The sequence below is a fragment of the Onychomys torridus genome, chromosome 14 (genome assembly GCF_903995425.1).
Source record: "Onychomys torridus chromosome 14, mOncTor1.1, whole genome shotgun sequence".
Lineage (NCBI taxonomy): Eukaryota > Metazoa > Chordata > Mammalia > Rodentia > Cricetidae > Onychomys > Onychomys torridus.
This window is the reverse complement of record NC_050456.1, coordinates 70,728,265-70,749,638: the sequence shown is the minus strand read 5'-3', so window position 1 is coordinate 70,749,638 and position 21,374 is coordinate 70,728,265. Positions and strand designations below refer to the sequence as shown.

Below are 21,374 nucleotides of genomic sequence, written 5' to 3'. Positions count from 1 at the left end.
ACATAACACTCATGCAAACTTGTTTATATACATTTAAATTATTTTTTAATTGTGTGTGTGTGTGTGTGTGTGTGTGTGTGTGTGTGTGTGTGTGTGTGTTGATGAAGGGATGCAGTGCTGCAGGAGGCCATTGCAGGGTACTGGATTCCTTTGGAGACAGGAGTTACCTGTGATCATGAGGTGACATGCCCAATAAGGGAGCCAGCATGGAAGCCAGGCCCTTTATAGGCACAGTGGAGCTCTCAGCTGCCAAGCCATCTCTCTTGACTCCTCGTGTAAATTTTAAAGCCAGCTAGAGATGTACTATCTGCCATTCCTGGGTCCTGACAAATACACAGAGGGTTGGACACTGACCAGCACCAGGGCAAGCACTATCTTAATGTTTCTCACACATTCTTTCACTGTTTCCTCACAACCACCCTGTACAATAAGATGACAGACTTCTAACTTTTCTGAAAGATAAGGGTTTACCTTATTTTCTTGAACACTGCTTTCTCCACCAATAGACATAAGTTCCAAGATTTCTGGGAGGTGATTTATAAGAGCATCTAGTACCTTTTAAAGAGATTGTGTTTATAATGGTTATTATTTGTCCTCCAAATTAGTTAATTCCACACTCTAGTTTATATACAGAAATATTTTTGACAAAACAACATTAGGGGTATTTTCTATTTAAAATAATAATAATTGTAGCATCCACATGTCTAAACTAGAGAAAGGTAATGTCTTTAAAACTGTCATATCAGGTGACACCCTCAGGTATCATGTGGTGAGCTAAGTCCCCCCAGGCTAATAGTCATTTTCGTGAATAGAATGTGCCAAACATAGCATCAGATAGAAGAAATTCAGTATCTTTGTGAGTCTATGTACAAGGTAAAATACTCTCAAAAAATGTTTAGCAAAAATCCAAAATGTGATATGATTATAAGTGTGAACAGAACCTCTAGTAGAAAAATGCAACACTTATTAGGAAAAAATGTAACAAAGCATCAATGGTGATTTAATTAAAGGTTCTCTTTTGTCTACTTGTTGGCGCTTCTCAAGTTCCCTTAACAAAAAACACTCACTTCCATTTTTAAAAGCAGATATACTAGAAGTCCTAATTTCTAAGATCGTCCCAGTGATGCAGTGACACAGGTACTGATTTAGTTTGGCTCAACATAAAAGAAGTAAATACCAGAGTGGGAACTTGTATTACCTCCAGTGATTCATCTTGTAATAGTGTTATCAGTTCTTTGTGTATTAAATATACTCCAGAGTTCAGAAGTTTAGATACCTACAACATAATGATAAAAGTCTCAGATTTGAAATCATAGAATGTTAAGATACATATTTTTCAATACATTCTTGTTAAATATTCCTTCTAAAGAATAAGTTACAACATAAATACACCATCAATTTCTAGTAAATTTAGCTGCACAGGCCTGTTTCCTAACATGCTAGTATGTATGGCCACAGGGCAAGATGTGCAGAAGTGGGGAGGAAATGTGCCAAGGATGAGATTACCACGACTGGAACTTCTGCACCAGCCCATAATAACCCACAGGAGCCTCTAATCCACACTTTCAATCCTAGGACAATCAAAGGCACCTCTAATCCACACTTTCAATCCTAGGATAATCAAAGGCACCTCTAATCCACACTTTCAATCCTAGGATAATCAAAGGCACCTCTAATCCACACTTTCAATCCTAGGACAATCAAAGGGTCTTAACGAATAGCTGAGGCGTACAGGCACTCATTCCCATTCAAGCTTCTCAGTGACAGAAATTGGACTGAAAAAGGCCTTTAGTGACATTGGGGTGGACTGACTCCCAACAAGGCAGTCTTCCTCATCCCTGTCAGGGACTGTCCTCAGTCTGAGAGGAACTGACAGTCTGAACCAGTCAAGACCAATGCTTTTAGTTTCATCCCACAAAATAAACTCAGAGCCCATAAAGGTGAGTTCACCCATTTGTACTCTGCCTTTTAAAGAATGGGAAAAGAAGATAAACTATTCTGGGCTTGAGTCAGTTTGTTTACAGGGGTTGAGGGTGGGAAGATGCCCGAGTAAAGAAAGTTCTTTAAGATCTTTGGCTTTGGGTTGTTTCTAAGTTGTTAAAAAAATATTTTCAAACTGGTGTTTTCTGAAAAATAAGAATAAAGTTACAATATAGTAATTACCAAATTTAGCACTAACACTAGATTAGAAAACTATAAATACACTGGGGAACTTTCACTATTTAAAGGGCAAATAAAATAAACCCTTTGTTATAGGGAACTGAACATTACTCTTAGCCTACACACATTAGGTATGACTGTGAGAATATGAAAACTAGACATTCATGCAATTCATAGAACAACCATCTCTAAAGTGACTCCTATTACAGAAATACTGATGTGTGTGTGTACATGTTGTTTAGTCTGCTATGAATTATAACTAAAATCAAAGATTAAACAAAGGCAACAAGAGAAACTAACATTTGCCTACATATCCTCAGACTCCACTCCTATGCAATTTTCTCTGAAAACTGCATGGTAACCAACCTCACGAACAATAACCTGCAAGTGCCACTGGAAGCACATTCTGCCCTTTCTTCCTCCAAACTTAAGCTTCTTTGGGTCAATTTACAGAGATGATACAACTTATAACATTGGGGTTACTTTAAATAGCCGTATCATTTAAGTGGAAGACTTCCTAGACTTTGTACTATGATTTCACCCATGTCAGAAAAGTGTAGTTTTTATATTTTTACTTCATTGCTATTCATTTTTGCATGTGTTTTGGTGTGTGCATGTGTATGTGCATATTCACATGTATGTGGACACATGAAGTTGATGTTGGGTATCTTCCTTGATCGCTCTCCACTTTATATATCAAAGGTCTCTCACTTAAACCTAGGGCCCCAGATTCAGCTAGTTTAGCTAGCTAGCTTGCTCTGAAGATACCCTGTCTCTGCCTCCTGAGGGCATGGATTACAGACTGGCTGCCATGCCCACCAAGATTTACATGGGATATGAACTAATCTTTACACTCAGGCAAGCACTTTACCCACTGAGCCATCTCAACCCCAGAAAAGTGCTATTTTAAAAGAAGACAAGAATATGACTCAACAGCCCGAAGAAGCTTAAATAACATTTATAATGATGCTATGAATATCCTTCATTCTCTCAGCTAATCTAGTAGTGCTTTGACATAGGGTACAATGCAAGCAAGATGATGAAATGTTCTGACTGGCAATAAGAATTTACTATAGCATTTACAAGGACAGAAAAGATTTTATATCCATTATAAAGAGGCTGTCAGGTGGTTATTTTGATTTGACAAGTTATAGCTTATATATTGTGATGGTTAATACTGATTGTCAGTGTGATAGGCTCTAGACTTCCTCTAGCAGACAAACTTCAGCACCCATCTGTGAGGGAATTTTTAGATTGGATTAGCTTAGGTGTGAAGACCCACACTGTCTTAGTTATTAGCTTCAGCTATCAACCTGGGAAGTCACCTGGGAAGAGGAGCTTAGCTGAGGAATCGCCCGGATTAGACTAGCCTAGGGTATGTGTGTGGAGCACTGTCTTGCCTGACAGTGGATATGGGAAGGTCCAGCCCAAACTGTGTGAGAAAGCTAGCTGAGAGTCACAGAGCAAGCCTGGAAAGCAGCATTCCATCACAGTTCCTGCTTTGAGCTTCTACTTGAGTTCTTACCTCAACTGCCCTCAGTGATCGGCTATGATATGGAAGTGTAAGCCACTAAACCCTTCTCTCCCACAAGTTGCTTTTGGTCCTGATACTTAGTAGAGCAATAGAGAAGCAAACTAGGACATACTCTAATTATGAGTAGCACCATCCATGGCCTGCCATCCTGACTAAATAAGAAAGAGGAGTTGGGAGCAGCATTCATTGCTCTGCTCCCTGACTGTGGACTCCAAGTTGGGAGCTGCCTTCTGTTCCTGCCACCAGACCTTCCCCACCAAGATGGAGTGTGCCCCAGACCTAAGAGCTAAAGTCAACCCTCTTCTTCAACTGCTCTTGTCCTGTATTTTGTCACAATGAGATGAGACATGTGATGGACATACGCCTGGCAACTGTTACATATATGTGTTTTTTACTGCCATCCTCTGAAAAACAGGCCCCTATTTCAACTTCAGAAATGAAAGGTTAATTATGTTCACCATAAAAGTTTGTTTTACTTTTTACATAATTTATGGAAAGTTATACAGCTGAAGCCAAAAGCTATGCTCATAAAATTTCACTTACAGTAAAAGCAATAAATGTAAATAATTTGTTACTCAATTTTCCATTTACACTAAAACTACTTAAACATAAGGACAAAGTACAAATATGATAAAGCATATAAAATTATAGCTATCCTAATGTCTGCCTTAAAGTAAGTATTCAGTTTAGATATGCTGAAAAATAGGTTAATGAGTAAATGAATATAATGTATTTATGTAAATGAATTCTGTAAACACACTAAAAAGAGAAGAGAATTATGGGAATTCAAAAATAAGACTTAAAACTATAACATGAAAGAGCTATGGAATCTCTATCTCATAACACATCTGTAAATACAACACACAGAATATTAAAGCAGCATCTACTATACACAGACAGAATCAACATGTGTTCTCAGACTTACTTCATAAAAGCAAATAGCAATAGTGTATCTGACTGGTACTTCAGGGTCATGACAAAGGCAGAAGAATGTAGAATAGAGTTCCATGTGGAAGTTTTTAGGATCAACAAAAACAATCATGGCCTAGTGGAGGTGGAAGGAGATGAATGGGAAGGAGAGAAAAACATGCATCAATACCTAATATAATCAATCTCACTAAAACTGAAATTACATCTTATTAAGCACATTTAATAAAAAGTTATGTTTGTAAAACCCAAATGCATGCACATAATTCTGATTTACATACAGAAATGTAAATTCCACCAGTATTTGCTTAATACTTCCTATACAGCTAAACAGCAGGTATCAGAGATGTAAATATTTTAATGCATTCTACTCATATATTTTAATGTCATAATCAACACACCCAATAAATACAAACAAGTATTTTATTACCGGAAAGTTGTAAGCACAGTTCTTTCGTACTGAAGTATATTTCTTCTCCTGCTCTGCGATTTGGGATGGAATCTGAGTTTCATTGTGGCCATTTTCTTGTTGCAAACCCAACGTACAAAGTTTCTTATAAAATTCCAAAAATCTCAAGTGCTGATCTGGAGTGAAAATTCCTAAAACAAAGGTAAAACCTGTGACCAACATTTCAATTGTAAACAAAAATTTAGAAAAAGAAACTCAAAGTGCAATAAAAACTTATGTAGAACAAAATCTTAAGCATAATGGTTACAGATGGTTCGTAATTATAGCAATGAGAAAATAACTACTCTGAAGAAAGCTAACAGATCATATTTTTTCACTTTGTGCTTACTTTAATAATATTTTAATTTTAAAAATGAAAACTACAGAAAACAAGAATCATGTCTACATTAGTCACACAGCTTGTGGAGAACTAAGACATCATCATCATCAGGATTGTACTTATAATACTACTGTTTACTTATGGTAAATATTTTAAAATCTGCAGAAAAAAATGCACATGTGTGTACAGAGAAGGAACCGAAGCAAGCACCTAGCCTGGAAGATGTCAAAGTGACTAGAAATATTATTAATTAACATAACAGTTCCATGCTCATCAGTTCTCTTAGCACTAAGAATCTGCTGAATATTATTAAACACTTTTCAATTACCAGATTCTGCAACCCACATAAAATATATTACTATGCTGGATAAGAGCTTAATGCTTATATGGTTACAGTAAACTAAGAATATGCTCAAATACCTCAACTCTTAGGTATTGGTCTACATTCCAAGCTGAACTAGTCACATGCTATTTTTATCATTTGGAGAATGGCGTTAACGTTATTCTCACTATACATCAGCAGTTAACATAACTGACCTTCTATTAGCACACTCCAACTTAAAGCTACAAAAATGCCCAGAAATTCCAAGGGCTGTGCTTATTTGACTCTTTCCAACAAGGTTCCATCCATGAAAATGTCATTTCTAGATGTGTTCTAAATTACATTCCATAAAACGTCCCACACTTGAGAACAAATGCATGTAAAGAGCTGGCTGAAGTAAGTAGGAGCAGGAGAGAAAAACAACTAGTCTGGCAAGCCCTGTGTAACATACCGTAGAGTCCATGGCATAGCTTTCCTAAATGAAAAGATAAAGAAATAAGAATTGATTCATCTGCTTTGAAAGATTTTTCACAGAATGATTTCACTAAGGGGAGTATAGTTTGACTTCTGTCATCTGAAAGACAAAACAAAACAACATATAGTTTAGAGCTAGTTGCTCACATTGCCATGTGGAAACTAACACACATATACCCTCCAGAAGAAAAACGTCTATGTTGGACTAACAATGGTAGAAATATTTGAGAACAGTGACAGGAAGGACTGGTGACAAGGGATAAGATCACCAGAAACTTTAAGTTTGGACTTCTAAGGAGCCACTGAGGAATGAAGATAGGGTCATCAAAATTAAAACAATAAGGTGACAGATCTTGAGTCTGAACCACCAGTAGAGTTCTAACATTTTCAATTTAAGTGGAAGGATGGCAGGCCCAGGAAACTTCTACTTCTCTCTTTCATTCATCCCATGACACACTTAACTATTTTTTTTAAATCAAAGTCAGCTTGAAATGTAACCTGTCTACTTAATTTTATGTTTTTACTTAGCATAAAATTAGATGGCTCTTAGAAGTTGACCCATTCTTTAAGTATATCTACTTAGGTCATGTGCTGCTGACAGATTAGCAATATTTAAGTCTCCCTTCCAGGCATCTTGAAAACCCCACAGTTTGATTAAGCTATCAGACGTGCATCAGTACTTAGGACTGAGAAGCTGTAACAGGGGCAGGGCTGTTACTGCTATTACAACTGCTATTACATCCCAATTCAGGGCCTTATCTTCAGTTGTTCATTATCTTCATTATCAAATGAAATCCATACAATATTGACTGCTTAACAAAGCGAGCACTATATGAAGGGGGAAGAAGTTTTGTTAGATGAAGAATAATAAATGGTCTTAGTACTTAAAGAACAAACCAGCAAAGAAACCAAACACACAAAATGATGAGACAATGAGGTTACCATTTAAAGAGTGGCATAGGCAGGGGTCTGAAAGCAGGTTTCACAGATGATCTAGATTTTGTAGGCTATTTGTTCCATCCAACCAGCTCTGTCCCCATAGCACCAAAACAGGTACACACAGTACATAAACAAGTGAACATGGTTACGTTCCAATAAGCTTTAGCACAACACATAGGATTGAGTGAGCTTCTAGTAACCCTCCAAGCTCTCATACAAGGAATTTGAAAAGATGAGAGCAAAATGTATTTGAACTGGACATTACAAGAAGCATTGAAGTTGTATAGGACAAAAATAGAGAAGGGAAAAAAGAAAACTAGATGAAAATCAGTAGAGGAAAGTGGACATGAAAGGCCAGAGAAGTGCTAGAGTCACAGCACCAGGAAAAGAGCAGGAGGAAATAAAGGAAGGTCTGTGAAAATGGAGCCCAGTGCAGTGAAGGGGAAAAAAGACCAAGGCCAACATTTCCAGTCTGGATCCTGTTGGTGACCCAATATTAGAGGCAAGAAGATTCATCCAATTACGTGCAGTTTTGCTCCTGTGATTTATCATATTACCTCAGTGATCATTCTGAAATATTGTTGCCTATACTGCAATAATCTTCAGAGGCCCTCCCAGTTCAGACAAAATGTTGATAGTCCCAGTGAATCCAGTCCTAATTACACAACTGACTTTCACACCTCAGTCTTGACATTTAGTCCTCCAAGTGTGACTTTGTCATGGTGGCTAACATACACAAATGAACTACTTGTGCAGAACTAGACACCAATCTAGGCCTGGGTACACACTTGGTAGAGCAGCTAGCTATTCTGTGTCTTGGTTTGCATAAGAACAAGAAATGCCTTCTTACACATTTCCACTGAATTATCCACTCCAAATTTTTCCTCCCGTGACCAGATTTCTAGCATTAAAATATTATTAAAAAAAAGAATTCATTTAGGCATATTATCATCATGTTATAGTCATTTAGACATGTTACAATCAGGACTTAACATCAGTTAGTTGAGGAAGTTAAAGCTACTTCTCAAGACAAATTCAACTTCTACATGTCAGTTAAGTTTTGAAGATAGAAATATACAGCAGCACTAGATTCCAGGAGGGCAAGAGTAGAAGCATGGAAGACATCAAAAGGAAAGATTCATAAAACTCTAAACAAAAAATGCTGAATTAGTCTTTGCTCCTTATTAGTAATATAAAACATGGGAAATAGTCTTTCAGAAATAATGGTGTCTGCACATGCAGATTTACCTGTATCAAACATGTCAAGCATGTTAACCAAGGTTTCAAAAGCAGCAAGCCGCACACTGCCACTCTCGTCCCCAGAGAGTTCTATTAACTCAGGGAGCACCACACTCTTTGTCAGTTCTGTCCTGCACAATAAGCAGTAGAGGAGAGTAAGTCAGACCAGCAAACCTGTAGCAGAGTCCAGTGAAAGCAAGTGATTAGCCCAGCTGGTCCCAGCGCCCCACTCTAGTGCCCAAGCATGCCATCTAGTTAGGAAAGCAGCCATGGATGTAAGAAATACAGGATATATAGGAGGAGTTATGGGGGGTGGTGAGGGAATATAATTAAAATACATCATGTGAAAATTCTCAAAGAATTAAAAGTATTTAAATAAAGAAATACTAATAATATGATTAAACCAATTCTAATTTCTCCTGTAAACTATTGTTAACTATAGAATTCTTAATGACTAAGACATTATATTAAGCTTTATAAATTATATCATTTTCTATTTTAAAGAAATTTCAGGAAATGACCCAGCTAAAAAGAAATTATTATAAGTATTTGTCAAAACTCAAGCAAAATCATTTGATCTAGATTTTGGGACATATGTTATTTTTCTAATCATCTGAAGAACAACATAACAATAATTAGTTTCCACACAGAAGAGTGACAGACAGCACTGGATAGTCCACAAAAAGAATAAGGTCTGAAAGATGCTTTTAGAGACTAACATTTAAAACATAGTGATGAGCAGCACACAGTCAGTATTTCATTCCTACTGATGATGGGGTCCAGACTGGGTAAAAGAAAGTCTTAACAGATAGCCAGCTTTCCTAGATGCAATATGGAAGATAGCATAAATTATATCCAGTATAGGCCAGCGTAGTTATAAAGTAAGTTCCATGCCAGCCAGGGCTGAACAGTAAGACCATCTCAAAATAATTAATTAATTAATTAACAAATGAATATATCTCAAAAAAAAAAAAAAACATTAAAAGCTGGGAGGGGTAGCATACACCTTTAATCCCAACACTGGGGAGGCAAAGACAGGTGAATCTCTGAGTTTGGGGCCAGCCTGGTCTGCATTGTGAATTCCAGGCCAGCAAAGGTTACATAGTGAGACCTGTCAAAATAGATAGATGGATGGATGGATGGATGGATGGATGGATGGATGGATGGATGGATGAGAGACAGAGAGAGAGAGAGAGAGAGAGAGAGAGAGAGAGAGAGAGAGAGAGAGAGAGAGAGATGAATGTCAATCAACCAAACAAAAGGCCTTAAACAGAAGATTGTTCCTTCAGTTTCCTCACAGGAGTCTGGAATGAAGTTTTCTTCTATGCTGTTTATAATTACTGCATTTGTTGTATGATGGAGCATCATCTTGAACCTCAGCTGACCATGTGGTAGATAGTTCCTCACTGACCACACATCTAACAGTATACCTCTAAGCAATTCATATATTTATCTCTCTCTTCTGAACTCAGAGAGTGATGGTGTACAGCTATTCACTATGTATTTTAATTTTCTATCCTATTTTAATTTTTAAGAAAGTTAATTTTAACTTTATTTAAACTTTCACTCTCACAGCTTTTTCATCTCAAGAATGTCACCTCATTAAATCCTCAGCCACATTGTATTAGTGAGAATTTAAATAACTTTAAATGTTAAGGAGAGAATTAATTTTCTCTTTTCATTAGAGGCAAAAACAGTTTTGTTTTTTTGTTTTGTTTTGTTTTGTTTTGTTTTGTTTTTTATTCTTATAAGGAGGCAATGGGAACTTTAAGACATAGGGCATACTGGGAGTTTTCCAGACACTGGAGACATGCCCTAGAAGCAGAAAGCCCCTTCTTCTTCCTCATTTTTGTTTACTGGTCAAGAAGTGATGGCTGTGTTCCACCACTCTCCACCATTGTGGTTGATATTTTGTCACCCCAATAAACTTATCTGGGAGTCAGAGAACAGAACAGTCACTATATTAAACATAGAGGTTAGGCAGTGGTAGCATATGCCTTTAATCCTAGCATTCCAGAGGCAGAGATCTGTCCAGATCTCTGTGATTTCAAGCCACACTGGAAACTGAGCCAGGCATGGTGGCACACACCTTTAATCCCAAGAAGTGATGGCAGGAAGCAGAAAAGTATATAAGGCATGAAAACCAGGAACTAGGCTTTTAAGTTTTTAGGCTTTCAACCGCAGTTGAGATCAATTCGCATGAGGACTCAGAGGCTTCCAGTTTGATGAAACAGGATCAGCTGAGAAGTTATTGAGGTGAGGTTAGCTGTGGCTTGTTCTATTTCTCTGATCGTTCAGCATTCACCCCAATACCTGGCTCTGGGTTTATTTTTAATTAATAAGACCTTTTAAGATTTATGTTACACACCATGATGTGCTGTCTCCCAAGAGACCCAAAAGCAAGAGGAAAAACCTCTAAATGATGACTCAAATAAACCTTTTCTCCCCATAAGCTGTTCCAGCATCTGTTAAAACAATGGAAAGCTGACTGAAATAACATAACATTACTTTTCAGTTATCAGGACCATGAAAAGTCCTGTAATTACATTTGTAATAGGACAAAAGAACTCAGCAGTAAATAAATATGCATATGTGGTCAAGAAAATTGGTTCATTAAAAGATTCTAATCGGGGTGGGGATTTAGCTCAGTGGTAAAGCGCTGCAAGGGCAAGGCCCTGGGTTTGGTCCTCAGCCCTGAGGGAAAAAAAGATTCTAATCTACTGAAGATGGTATACCCTTTGTAATTTTATTTTCATAAATTAATCCTTTAAAAAAATCCCAAAATTTGAACATACTTGGTATGGTGGTTTGGTTATGTTTCAATGCTTGGTCACCAGTTGGAACTGCTTGGGAAGGATTAAGAGACGTGACCTTGTTAGAGTAGGCCCAGTCTCTCTGTCTCTGTCTCTTTCTCTCCCTCCCTCTCTTTCTCTCTCTGCCTGCTGCCTGTGGATCAGGATGTAAAGCTCTCAGCTACTGCTCCAGTGCCATGCTTGTCTGCTTCCCACCATGGTGACTATTAACTAACCCTCTGAAACTGTGAACAAGCCCCCAGCCAAATGCCTCCTTTCATAAGTTGCTCATGGTGTCACTTCACAGCAATAGAACAATAACTAAGAAACTTGGCCTTCCCATTTTTTAAACAAGAAAAAAAAGTTAGGTGGTTAAAAAAAAAGTAAAAAGTACATATTTCATATCATTACAAAGTGAATAAGTCAGTAGTACATTGTCCAATCAAATTCTGATTCTGATTCATAAGCATAGGTTTAGATGAGACTGAATTAATTATACTCCACAGTGATCCAACAACAGTTATGTAGCTTCAGAAGACTTATCAGAAAATAGTTTTGAGATCAAAACAAAAGAACTGATTAGCAAACATAGCACAAAAGTACATGACTGTGCCCTGAGTCTGTTAGTGATATCCTAAAGCTTCCTAAAGCTTCCCAAAGCCACCATTACCATAAGCTCACTGTCCTTATAGCACAAAGTACATGACTATGCCCTGAGTCTGGTAATGATATCTATCCTAAAGCTTTCCAAAGCCACCATTACCATAAGCTCACTGTCCTTATCTGTGAAAAACAATAACAGATGAAATCAATTCAGTATCCACTAAAAATGAGACACCAATGTTTCTCCACCAACTTTAGAATCCTTAAAACAAAATTCATTTCCCAAGATGGTTTTTAGATATTTAATACTATACTTGTACCCTGACCTGGGAGCTAATTTTAAGCAGGGGTAGACTGCCTGTCCTATGTTTCTACTTCCTGAACAGTATGTCCCCTAAGAGCAAGAAGAACCACAAATCCAGGAGCATATAGAGCATGGAATTACATAGGGACACACTTCAATGACAGCAAACCCACCTAAAACACTTAAAAATATAGCCAGGATAAAGTCATCCAAAAGAAATGCTCATCTATAGTCCAGATATGGTTTCTGCTGGGACATGGTCTCTCGATGGACCTGTTGCTTAGAACTATTACTGAATAACCAAAGTGAGAAAGAAAGAAACTGACATTAATTGAATATTTACTGCCATGCTAAACACATCCCCTCTTATCTCTCTTACTGTAGACATATTAGGAGAGGACTGCTATGATCATTTGGAGAAAGCACATAAAGAAATGAATAGCACACCTTCATGGAATACATGAGCAGGATATGCCTGTCTCATAATCTAGAAATAAGACTGTGTGGCATAAGGACTTGGAAGTACACTTACCCAATGCCCTGAGCTATATTTTCTAACTGCCGACACATACAAGATCGAACTTCATATTCCACATCTTGACAGAGTGATTTTACCAGGGGAAGTATTTCTCTTTTAATGCTGAGAAAGACAGATTTAAAAACAACAACAACAACATGTAAATGGATGAACATTTTTTACTAATATTTTCAAATAATTCTCAAAATTTCAAATTACCACATATGAGAGAGAATATCTTTGAATTTTTAGATTTGTATGTTTAATATGGAGTGTCTGTAGAAATCAGAAAGCCAGAAAGGGCATGTAAGATGGTGGGAAGAGGCTTTGAGGGAGGGGATAGGAGAGTACTTATGATATGAAAATAGGACAGGGGGATATTGGGAATTAAAGGTTTAAGCAGGGATTGAAGCAGGAGAATGGAGGGATAAATGAGGTGGAGGGTGGGTGTGGTGGTTGGAGTAAGAATGACCCCCATAGGCTCATATATTTGAATGCTTAGTCATCAGGGAATGGCACTACTTGAGAAGAATTAGGAGGTGTGGCCTTTTAGAGGAAGTGTGTCACTGGGGGATGTACTTTGTGGTTTCAAAATCTCAAAACAGAACCAGTGTCTCCCTCTCTTCCTGCTGACTGCAAACCTGGGAGTAGAACTCTCAGCTACCTCTCTAGCACCATGTCTTCCTGCTTGCCTCCATGCTCCCCACCATGATGATAATAGATTAAACCTCTGAAACTATAAGCAAACCCCAATTAAATGCTTACTTTTGTAAGAGTTGCCATAGTCACGGCATCTCTTCCCAGCAACAAAACACTGACTAAGACAGTTGGTTAACCAAAACTAAGGTATATGGAAAAGCTTTAAGGAAATCTACTGCTCTGTCAGGTAACTTTTAAGGTACAATTTTTTATAAAGGAGTTTGTATGGCAGAACCCTGAATGGGTATACAATATTTCTTTTCAAAGAAGACATGGGTTATTAAATGAAAATCTTGGTTACAGATGTGGGATATCTCTCTACTAGTGAGATTCTTGGCTTCCCATGTAATTATATAGTAAGACCCTATTACTTAAGACACAACATACTTTAGTTGTAGGACATAGAGAAAGTAAGCCATAACTGACATGAAAACTTCTACCCTGCTGGCTAGCTTTCATGGTTCCAGAAGATACAATGCAGGTGACCAGTAGAGAAAAGTTATCAATAGAATTACCCAGTGGTTGATCTTGCATGCCAAAATACTGACCCGTGAGGCAAGATGTGACTAATGGTACAAAAGTGGCATGACTGTTATGGTAGTAAGGAACTGTTTTCTGATTGGGTTTTTAGTTCTGTTCTGGGACGGAATCCATGCCTGTTACTGTAAATCTGGTCAAAAGCCCACATCTAGGGAGGGAATAGGCCTGAGGTAAAACTTACCACAGTTGTTCTGCTAAATGAACAGTTGTCAAACTGCCTTATAAGTATTTATGTATTCTCATACATTAGTGTGGCTCTCAATTAAAAATGATGCTTCTTTTGGTGGTAGGAGAAGTTAGCACAAAGATTCACATCTAGTCAAAGTGCTGAGAGTAAGTGCCCACTGAGTATTCAACCCTAAAATTGACCAGCCCTATAAGAATCAGGGACCACTGACAAAGAGAGCACAGGAAGAATGTGAAAAACACAGATGGAGAGACATGCTGTGAAATTCTGTCTTCTGGATATGGTGTGGCTGTTGTCCTCATTAATTTACAGTAGCTGTGGTTACTGGCATAAGGACAAGTCAGGAATATAGTTGACAGTCCAGCATGGACGGGAAAGGGACACATGACGTTCTACCCTAGCTGAGGAGCTACTGGCTACTAATAGCTATGTGGGGGTTGCTTTTTTTCAGGGTGGAGGAATAGGTTGCCCTACATCCATGTGCATGCAGGCAGCACTGATTGGTAGATTATTTTTTAAAAAGAAGAGAGAGAGGACAGGAAAATGGGAAGGGAAGTATCTGGAGGAGCTTAATAGGAGTAAAGGGGCATTTGGGTTAGATATGCTTTGTGTGTGTGTGTGTGTGTGTGTGTGTGTGTGTGTGTGTGTGTGTGTGACATTGTTAAAGAATAATATTAAAATATTCTTTAAAATCATAACTTGCCTTATTAACCATATACTTTAACACTAGGTTTACCAGTCTATAAGGCACTTTTACATGTTATTAATTTGGAATGTTATCACCAGTTACTTGTAACTTATAACAGTATCTGTCCCAGCAGTTAAATGCCAATAGCTAATTCAAAAGGCTTTAGCAATGCAATGTCTGATTCTGGCAACTGTCAGTCAAAATATACTTCTGCTTTGATGTTTACTCTCATGTTATAATCCATAACACATCAAGTATGAACAGGTGTCATTTGTTATCTAGGTAGAGACCAGTATGTACATTATAGACATGCTCTGTTATGAAATTATTCAAAATAAGGAATTCATAATGGTGATGTAAGAAATGCTATCTTTATGTCATGTTTTCCAATTTTGGAAGTCCCAAGATAATGCTATTTTATCTTCACAAGAAAACATGGTATGGGATTGGGAAGACTTGATCTTGAAAATCCATGAAACTTAGAAGAAATGCTTCCAGTAAGTAGATTTCTGTCTGAGAAGTCTATATAGCTAAAATGGTTAAGTTTGTGAATAATACAGAATAATACAAAAGTAATCATTGTTGATACAGCCATTATATATTTTAAATCAATTTAATTTGATAAAAGAGACAAAAATTATACATACATACTCACCTATGGGCATCAAATTTGTTGGTTAGTTTTCCTAAAATTTTACAGCTAACTAAACGCGACTGGACAGTTTGGGAAAGTTGTGCCTTGGAAACAAGTGGATTGAGAATCTAAAAGGAAACAATTTAGAGAATAAATGTAGGAAGTATTATACATTCTTGTCACTAACATCAACTTCTTCAAAGAATGTTTTCATGTTTTAAACACTTTTAAATAAAATACATTACAATTGAGATACATGGTCACTCTTAACCCAGAGCACTTTCTTTGTCTTCTTGGCTAAGGAAAAGATATCAAACTATGCAACTAAATCCAATTAGAAGAAAGCACTGAAGTAAAGCTCATGGCAAACACTGCAGTGATCTGCGTACACATGAAGATAATTTTGAAAATACATTTTTAACAGAGAAAAGCAAATTAGTTACCAGATACTCTGAACTTTTTTTCAGAGGGAGTTTTATATTTATCCTAAAAATATAGAAAAATCTATTTAGGAAATTCTGTTACTTGAACATAATAACCAAAGTCTGGTGCTATATTATGCATATACTAAGCACTCAAACATTCAATAGCATGGCACACTGCAAAGAATTATGAATAGTGGTCTGTTATTCTAGCACCAACTCTTTAATTTTTAACCTTGTTATTTCTCATCCCAAGGATTCTTTCAAAGATCACATGCTAAAAATGCTGAGAACTCTTGAGTAGTGATTGCCTCATTCATGTTTATACTGCTCTTCAAAAACACAAAGAGCATGTCTCTACATTGTGCTCAGTGTAATATGTGTGATGGCCAGCCACTTGTCATCAGGTACACATTCTTATAACTGGATCAAACTTGTCATTTTAAAGAGTGTTCTAGTGTTGTGACAGAATGACAAACTATAATAAGGACAAAGACACAACAAAATCAGTGGAGGGTATTTCAATGAATAACTTTTTACCATGGTATATGTGCAAAGAAATATATACAGGCATAATGTTCAAGATTGCAAGAGGACAGATTTGCTGCCTGTTTTTTCTAGCCTGTTATCTTAATTTATAATAAATTCTTTCAAGAGGGACTAAATGAACCATATTGGAAATTAAAAGGCAAATAACCAACTATGAATAATCTTATACAAATATGTACAAATGTAACAAAAGATGGCAGAGAGATGGAATATGTAAATAGTGCTTAAAAAATAGGATCAGATAATTTCTAAAGAATAAGTACAAGTAAAAAATAAAAATAAAAGATACTGGGCGGTGGTGGCGAAAGTCTTTAATCCCAGCACTCGGGAGGCAGAGGCAGGTGCATCTCAGTGAATTCGAGGCCAGCCTGAACTACAAAGTGAGTTCTAGAACAGCCAGGACTGTGACACAGAGAAACCCTGTCTCAAAAAAAAAAAAAAAAAAAAACAACTAATTTGATATAATATATGACAAAACAGTCAATAGTAGAATTTAAATTTTCCAATTAAAATGCAGTCATGCCTTTAGCGTATCAAATTAAGCTGGAACACCATTTTTGTTGTTGATTTTGAGACAGGGTCTCATGTAACCCAGGCTGACCTCAAATTCACAATGTAGCCAAGGAAGACCTTGAACTCCTAATCTTCCTACTTTCACTTTCTGAGTGCCAGGATTGCAGGTATATGAACCTGGGGATCAAACCCAGGCTTTAGTGCACACTAGGCAAGCAGTCTACCAATTAAGTCACATGCTCAGTGGAACACTATTTTTAATAAAAATTCAGGGTAACTACATTTCACATGTTTAGTGAAGAGCTTAAGAATATTAATGTCCTCTCACCAGGTGGCACCACCTTTGTAGATGCCACAGTTAAAAATCTACCTGAAAAGCTCTACAGAGATGCTTTAATAGTAAAATTTAAGGCTGAAAATGGCTTCCAGCATGTAACAAGTAAAATAATTTGCAACTACACACAGGAAATAATGCTCAGTGAAAAGTGACCACGCTCAGATGCAATACGATTACTGACATGACAAGCAGCAACCACACAGAGGGGGAAATCTGAAGGACATATATCAAAAACTTAAAAGCAGCCAACTACAGAATATAAATTATTTTTCTTCCTTACGTTTTCTGAATTATGTTGCTTTCACAATGGAAAACAATCTTATTCCTTAAAAAAGAGAGGGGGAAAAAATTCAGTATTACCTCATGCCTCAGAGTTTCTTTTGGTAATAATTCTATTGCAGAGAGAAGTGTTTCCAACCATGCATTGCTGACACCTAATGGGCAAAGACACAACATGCCGGGTTAAACATCTCAGGTGCAAATGCACTCTCAACTCATTCATTACCAGCTGCAATCACATTTTATTACAAAATAAGAATTACTATTACTACTATTCTAAGACATTTTCCATAGCTTTTTGTCTTGACTAACTTTAGAAAATTTTAAACACTGAAAAATAATTTGAAGGAGATAATTCTAACTCAAGGTATTCTGTTTTCACTGTAGGATAACCCCATGAACATAAATGTAGAGAAAAACATCTAAGGAAATAATAAACCCAAGAAACTAGTGTGTTCTTGCTCCCAGGGGTTTCTTAGAGAGATCTCAGCTACTTCCATTAGGCCCATAGATGGCAAATAAACCACAGCCATTTGCTAGATAGCATAAACAAGAATGTAATTAAGTACACTCAGCCCTGACCTGTGTCCCTGTGCTCCAGGTGCAGGAGAATGACTTGCAGAAAGGAGTGTGCATAGGTATGGACTGACATTGATTCTTCCTGCAGAATGGTCAGAAATGACACTGCAGCCGTTAGCTGCATTTCCACGCTTGCAACATGCAGGACTTCCTGTGTGATCAGAAAGAATTAGCTATTTATAGAGAGGAGAGGTCAGAAGGGTAATGCAGAAGGGTAAAAGAGCCAAGGTTACAGAAAGTGAACAGTCATACTCCACAAATCACTACATATAACCTTTAAGGATGCACCTCTTATTACTTAAAAGGACCATATTAACCTGTCCCTAATATTTAATTCATTCAATGATAAATTTCTTAAGAAATCTTAAATGTTTTAAGAATTTATACAATAAATAACATTCTTTTGCTTTACTGGATGAAAATGGTAAACCACATGTAAAATTTTAAAGAACAGAGTAGGTGATTTGTTTTTCTATTTAAAATTTTATTTGAACTTATTATTAAAATCTTAAATATTTTAGAGAAAATTATTTAAAATGAAGAAGAACAGATAGATGTTAAAGCATGATTTAAAACTACATTCAGTTAATATGCACTGACAATAAGTATATGAGGAATTTGGGATGATTTCTGGAGTAGGTGGTTTTGATGAATTTGAACTTTTACACTGCTAATAGCAATATGCAGATGCCATCCTACTGAGCACAATAACGTCAAAGCTCAATCACGTGTATTCTCATTTCTGTATCTCTGTTTCAAAAATAAACATCATAAGGGTTGAAGAGATGACTCAGTGGCTAAGAGCTTGTACTGCTTTGGCAGAGGATCTGAATTCAAGTCAACCAGCACCCAGGTCAGGCAGCTCTTAACTGCCTGTGACTCTAGCTCCAAGGATCCAATGGATCCTTCTTGCCTCTGCAGGTAACCCCATTCATATGCACATACCCCTGGACAGATACACAAGGTAACCCCATTCATATGCACATACCCCTGGACAGATACACAAGGCTACACTTAATTAAAAATAGAACAAATCTAAAATAAATAAACATTATACATTCTCATGTAAGAAGGGAAATACTTAAGAATGTACAAATGCCCAGGTGTGGTGGCACACACCTTTAATCCCATCACTGGGAGGCAGAGGATCTCTCTTGGGGTACCAGGCCATCAAGAGCTACACAGTGAGACCCTATCTCCAAAAACAAAAACAAAAAAGTTTAAATGGTTTCTTTTCCCTTGATACAACTGATCAGAGAATAAATTACCATGAAGTAAACAATTTAAGGGTGTTTCTTAAATATAAGAATGTTTCTAAACAATAAATTATATTCATAGCCATTTGAAAATTTGAACATGCATATTTAAATTTAAAGCCTACATTAAAATATACACTTTTAGTACATCAAAGGCTGAAAAAATAACCTAAGTAAGCCTTATTAAATATTGAGATAACTGTACTTCTCTAGAAGCCTGTTGGTTTTAGGGGTGTCTGTAAAAAGTAAAGGCAGAGAAGAATTTTTTCTTTTGCTCAATTATATAAATTGTGATAATTTCACTTATATGTCAGTTTTGTGACTGGCAGAGCAAAGTTATCAGAATGTCATGATACTTATAATGTTAAGTTTTTGTGATCTTAGGAAAACTAACCTTTCTGTCATTATTTCCTTATATAATAAAAGTCAATTAAAACATGACCATCATACAAATTTAAATCATTTAAACAGCTTTTATTTATACAATTTACTAACATTATGCAAATGACCATTTAAATATGACCACTGTACATCCAATACCTTTATCTACATTACCCTTGAGTTCATAGAAGGAACAGCACCTTGCCTACAACTTCACTGGTCTTGTCCTGAAACCTATGCTTCCTGTCACCTTCCTGTCTCTGTTAGTAAATGACAACTGTTTTTACAAGCTTCTTAGTCTACAAACGTCAAGGTCATCCTTAGCTCCACTTTTTACCTCACTCAACCCATCAAAATGATCTAACTACAAAACAGATCTGTAATCTAACTTATCACCTCTCCCACTATTACCCTAGTCCAAATCACCATCAACTCCAGCTTAAATTATTCAAATAATCTTTATCTAGTCTGACTCATCATTGCCCCTCTCTTATCTTCCTCTAGGGAACCAGAGAGATTCTCTCAAGAATTAACTCAGATCATGTTCCGTTCTGCTCGGATCCCTCTATGGCATTTCTTCTCACTCAGAGTCCAAGTTGTTTTGGTGACTTCCAGGATCTGCTCACAAATCCTCCTTTGCCCAAAATTCCACATGGTAGCTCCCTGACCTCTTGTAAGCCTGTACTCTGATACCATTTTTAAAATGAGTCTTCCTCAACAGTCCTATTTTAAACCGCTTCAAAAGTAAATGTTATGTGTTCTACTCTTAAAAAGGACATACGTATGAATATGCAAATGTCATGCTCCCTAACACATTCACCCCCAGTTCATCAGCCCTGGGAGAGGCTTAAGCTATCACCCAACATGCAGCACAGCCCTTTGAGTATGATCTACCTAAAAAGAGAATTTTTTTTTTATGATTGTGAGGACTCTTGTCTGTTGGCCCACTGTAACTCTGACTCTGACCACATAGCATGCATTCAGCATAGAACTTTCTGCTCTGGGTGTTCTCTCTCTTCCTACATACTTTCAGCAGCTCCTAAAAGGTGGTGTCAAGAAATTTTGAGGTAGGTCCTAAAGATTAGGAATTGGCAGAATCAGACAGAAGGCAAGGCCAAACACACAGGTACACATTCTCACTCTTCTTTCAATTGTGTCCACACAAAGCTGCTCTTGCTATGCTCCACTCCAACAACTGTCACCACTATTTATAGACTGTGCCCATGGTCCCTGCTTCATTTAGTGCAGTGAAACAGGTGCCAGTCATCAGGTGGAAATAACATACCTAATACTTCAGCAGAAGGACCACCAGAGCAATGAAGTGTTTGTGCCTAACCGCTGAGCAAATACCTTACAATCCACCAAAGCTCTTCTGCATACTGACTTCTTCCTCACAGATCCCACATGTCCATTCACCATTAAGACACAGCTTACACCAACACTAAGCCTCATGGGGCAATGAGGGAAATCTCACAGTGACCTTTGCTATGGCAAATGTTTATGCAATAGGGTTAACTCCCATAAAGCCCCACATCTTAAGACTCTTTAGCTGAGAGAAAAAGAAAAGGCATGTTAAGACAGAGGATATAATTTGTCTCTGAAACCAACCTTCCTATCACCCTTGAATGAATAAATATTCATTCCATACAAACAATTTGGGATCTAGAGAACACATTAAAAAAAAAAAAAAAATCTGAGCAGCCAATATAGA

General features: G+C 37.1%; 1 protein-coding gene across 3 annotated transcripts in view; it reads right to left on the bottom strand.

Moving 5' to 3' along the window:
- Window positions 1–21,374, bottom strand: part of Ppp4r4 (protein phosphatase 4 regulatory subunit 4) — a 90,147-nt gene that overhangs the window by 24,457 nt on the left and 44,316 nt on the right. For all 3 annotated transcript variants that reach the window (XM_036206039.1, XM_036206040.1, XM_036206041.1), the window contains 10 exons: window positions 18,030–18,177; window positions 17,529–17,602; window positions 15,369–15,475; window positions 12,615–12,722; window positions 8,393–8,514; window positions 6,183–6,305; window positions 5,052–5,221; window positions 4,620–4,739; window positions 1,199–1,276; window positions 472–555 (listed from right to left, as the gene is read on the bottom strand). In XM_036206039.1, coding sequence (XP_036061932.1) covers window positions 472–555; window positions 1,199–1,276; window positions 4,620–4,739; window positions 5,052–5,221; window positions 6,183–6,305; window positions 8,393–8,514; window positions 12,615–12,722; window positions 15,369–15,475; window positions 17,529–17,602; window positions 18,030–18,177 — 1,134 coding nt within the window. The remainder of the gene's footprint in view (window positions 1–471; window positions 556–1,198; window positions 1,277–4,619; window positions 4,740–5,051; window positions 5,222–6,182; window positions 6,306–8,392; window positions 8,515–12,614; window positions 12,723–15,368; window positions 15,476–17,528; window positions 17,603–18,029; window positions 18,178–21,374) is intronic.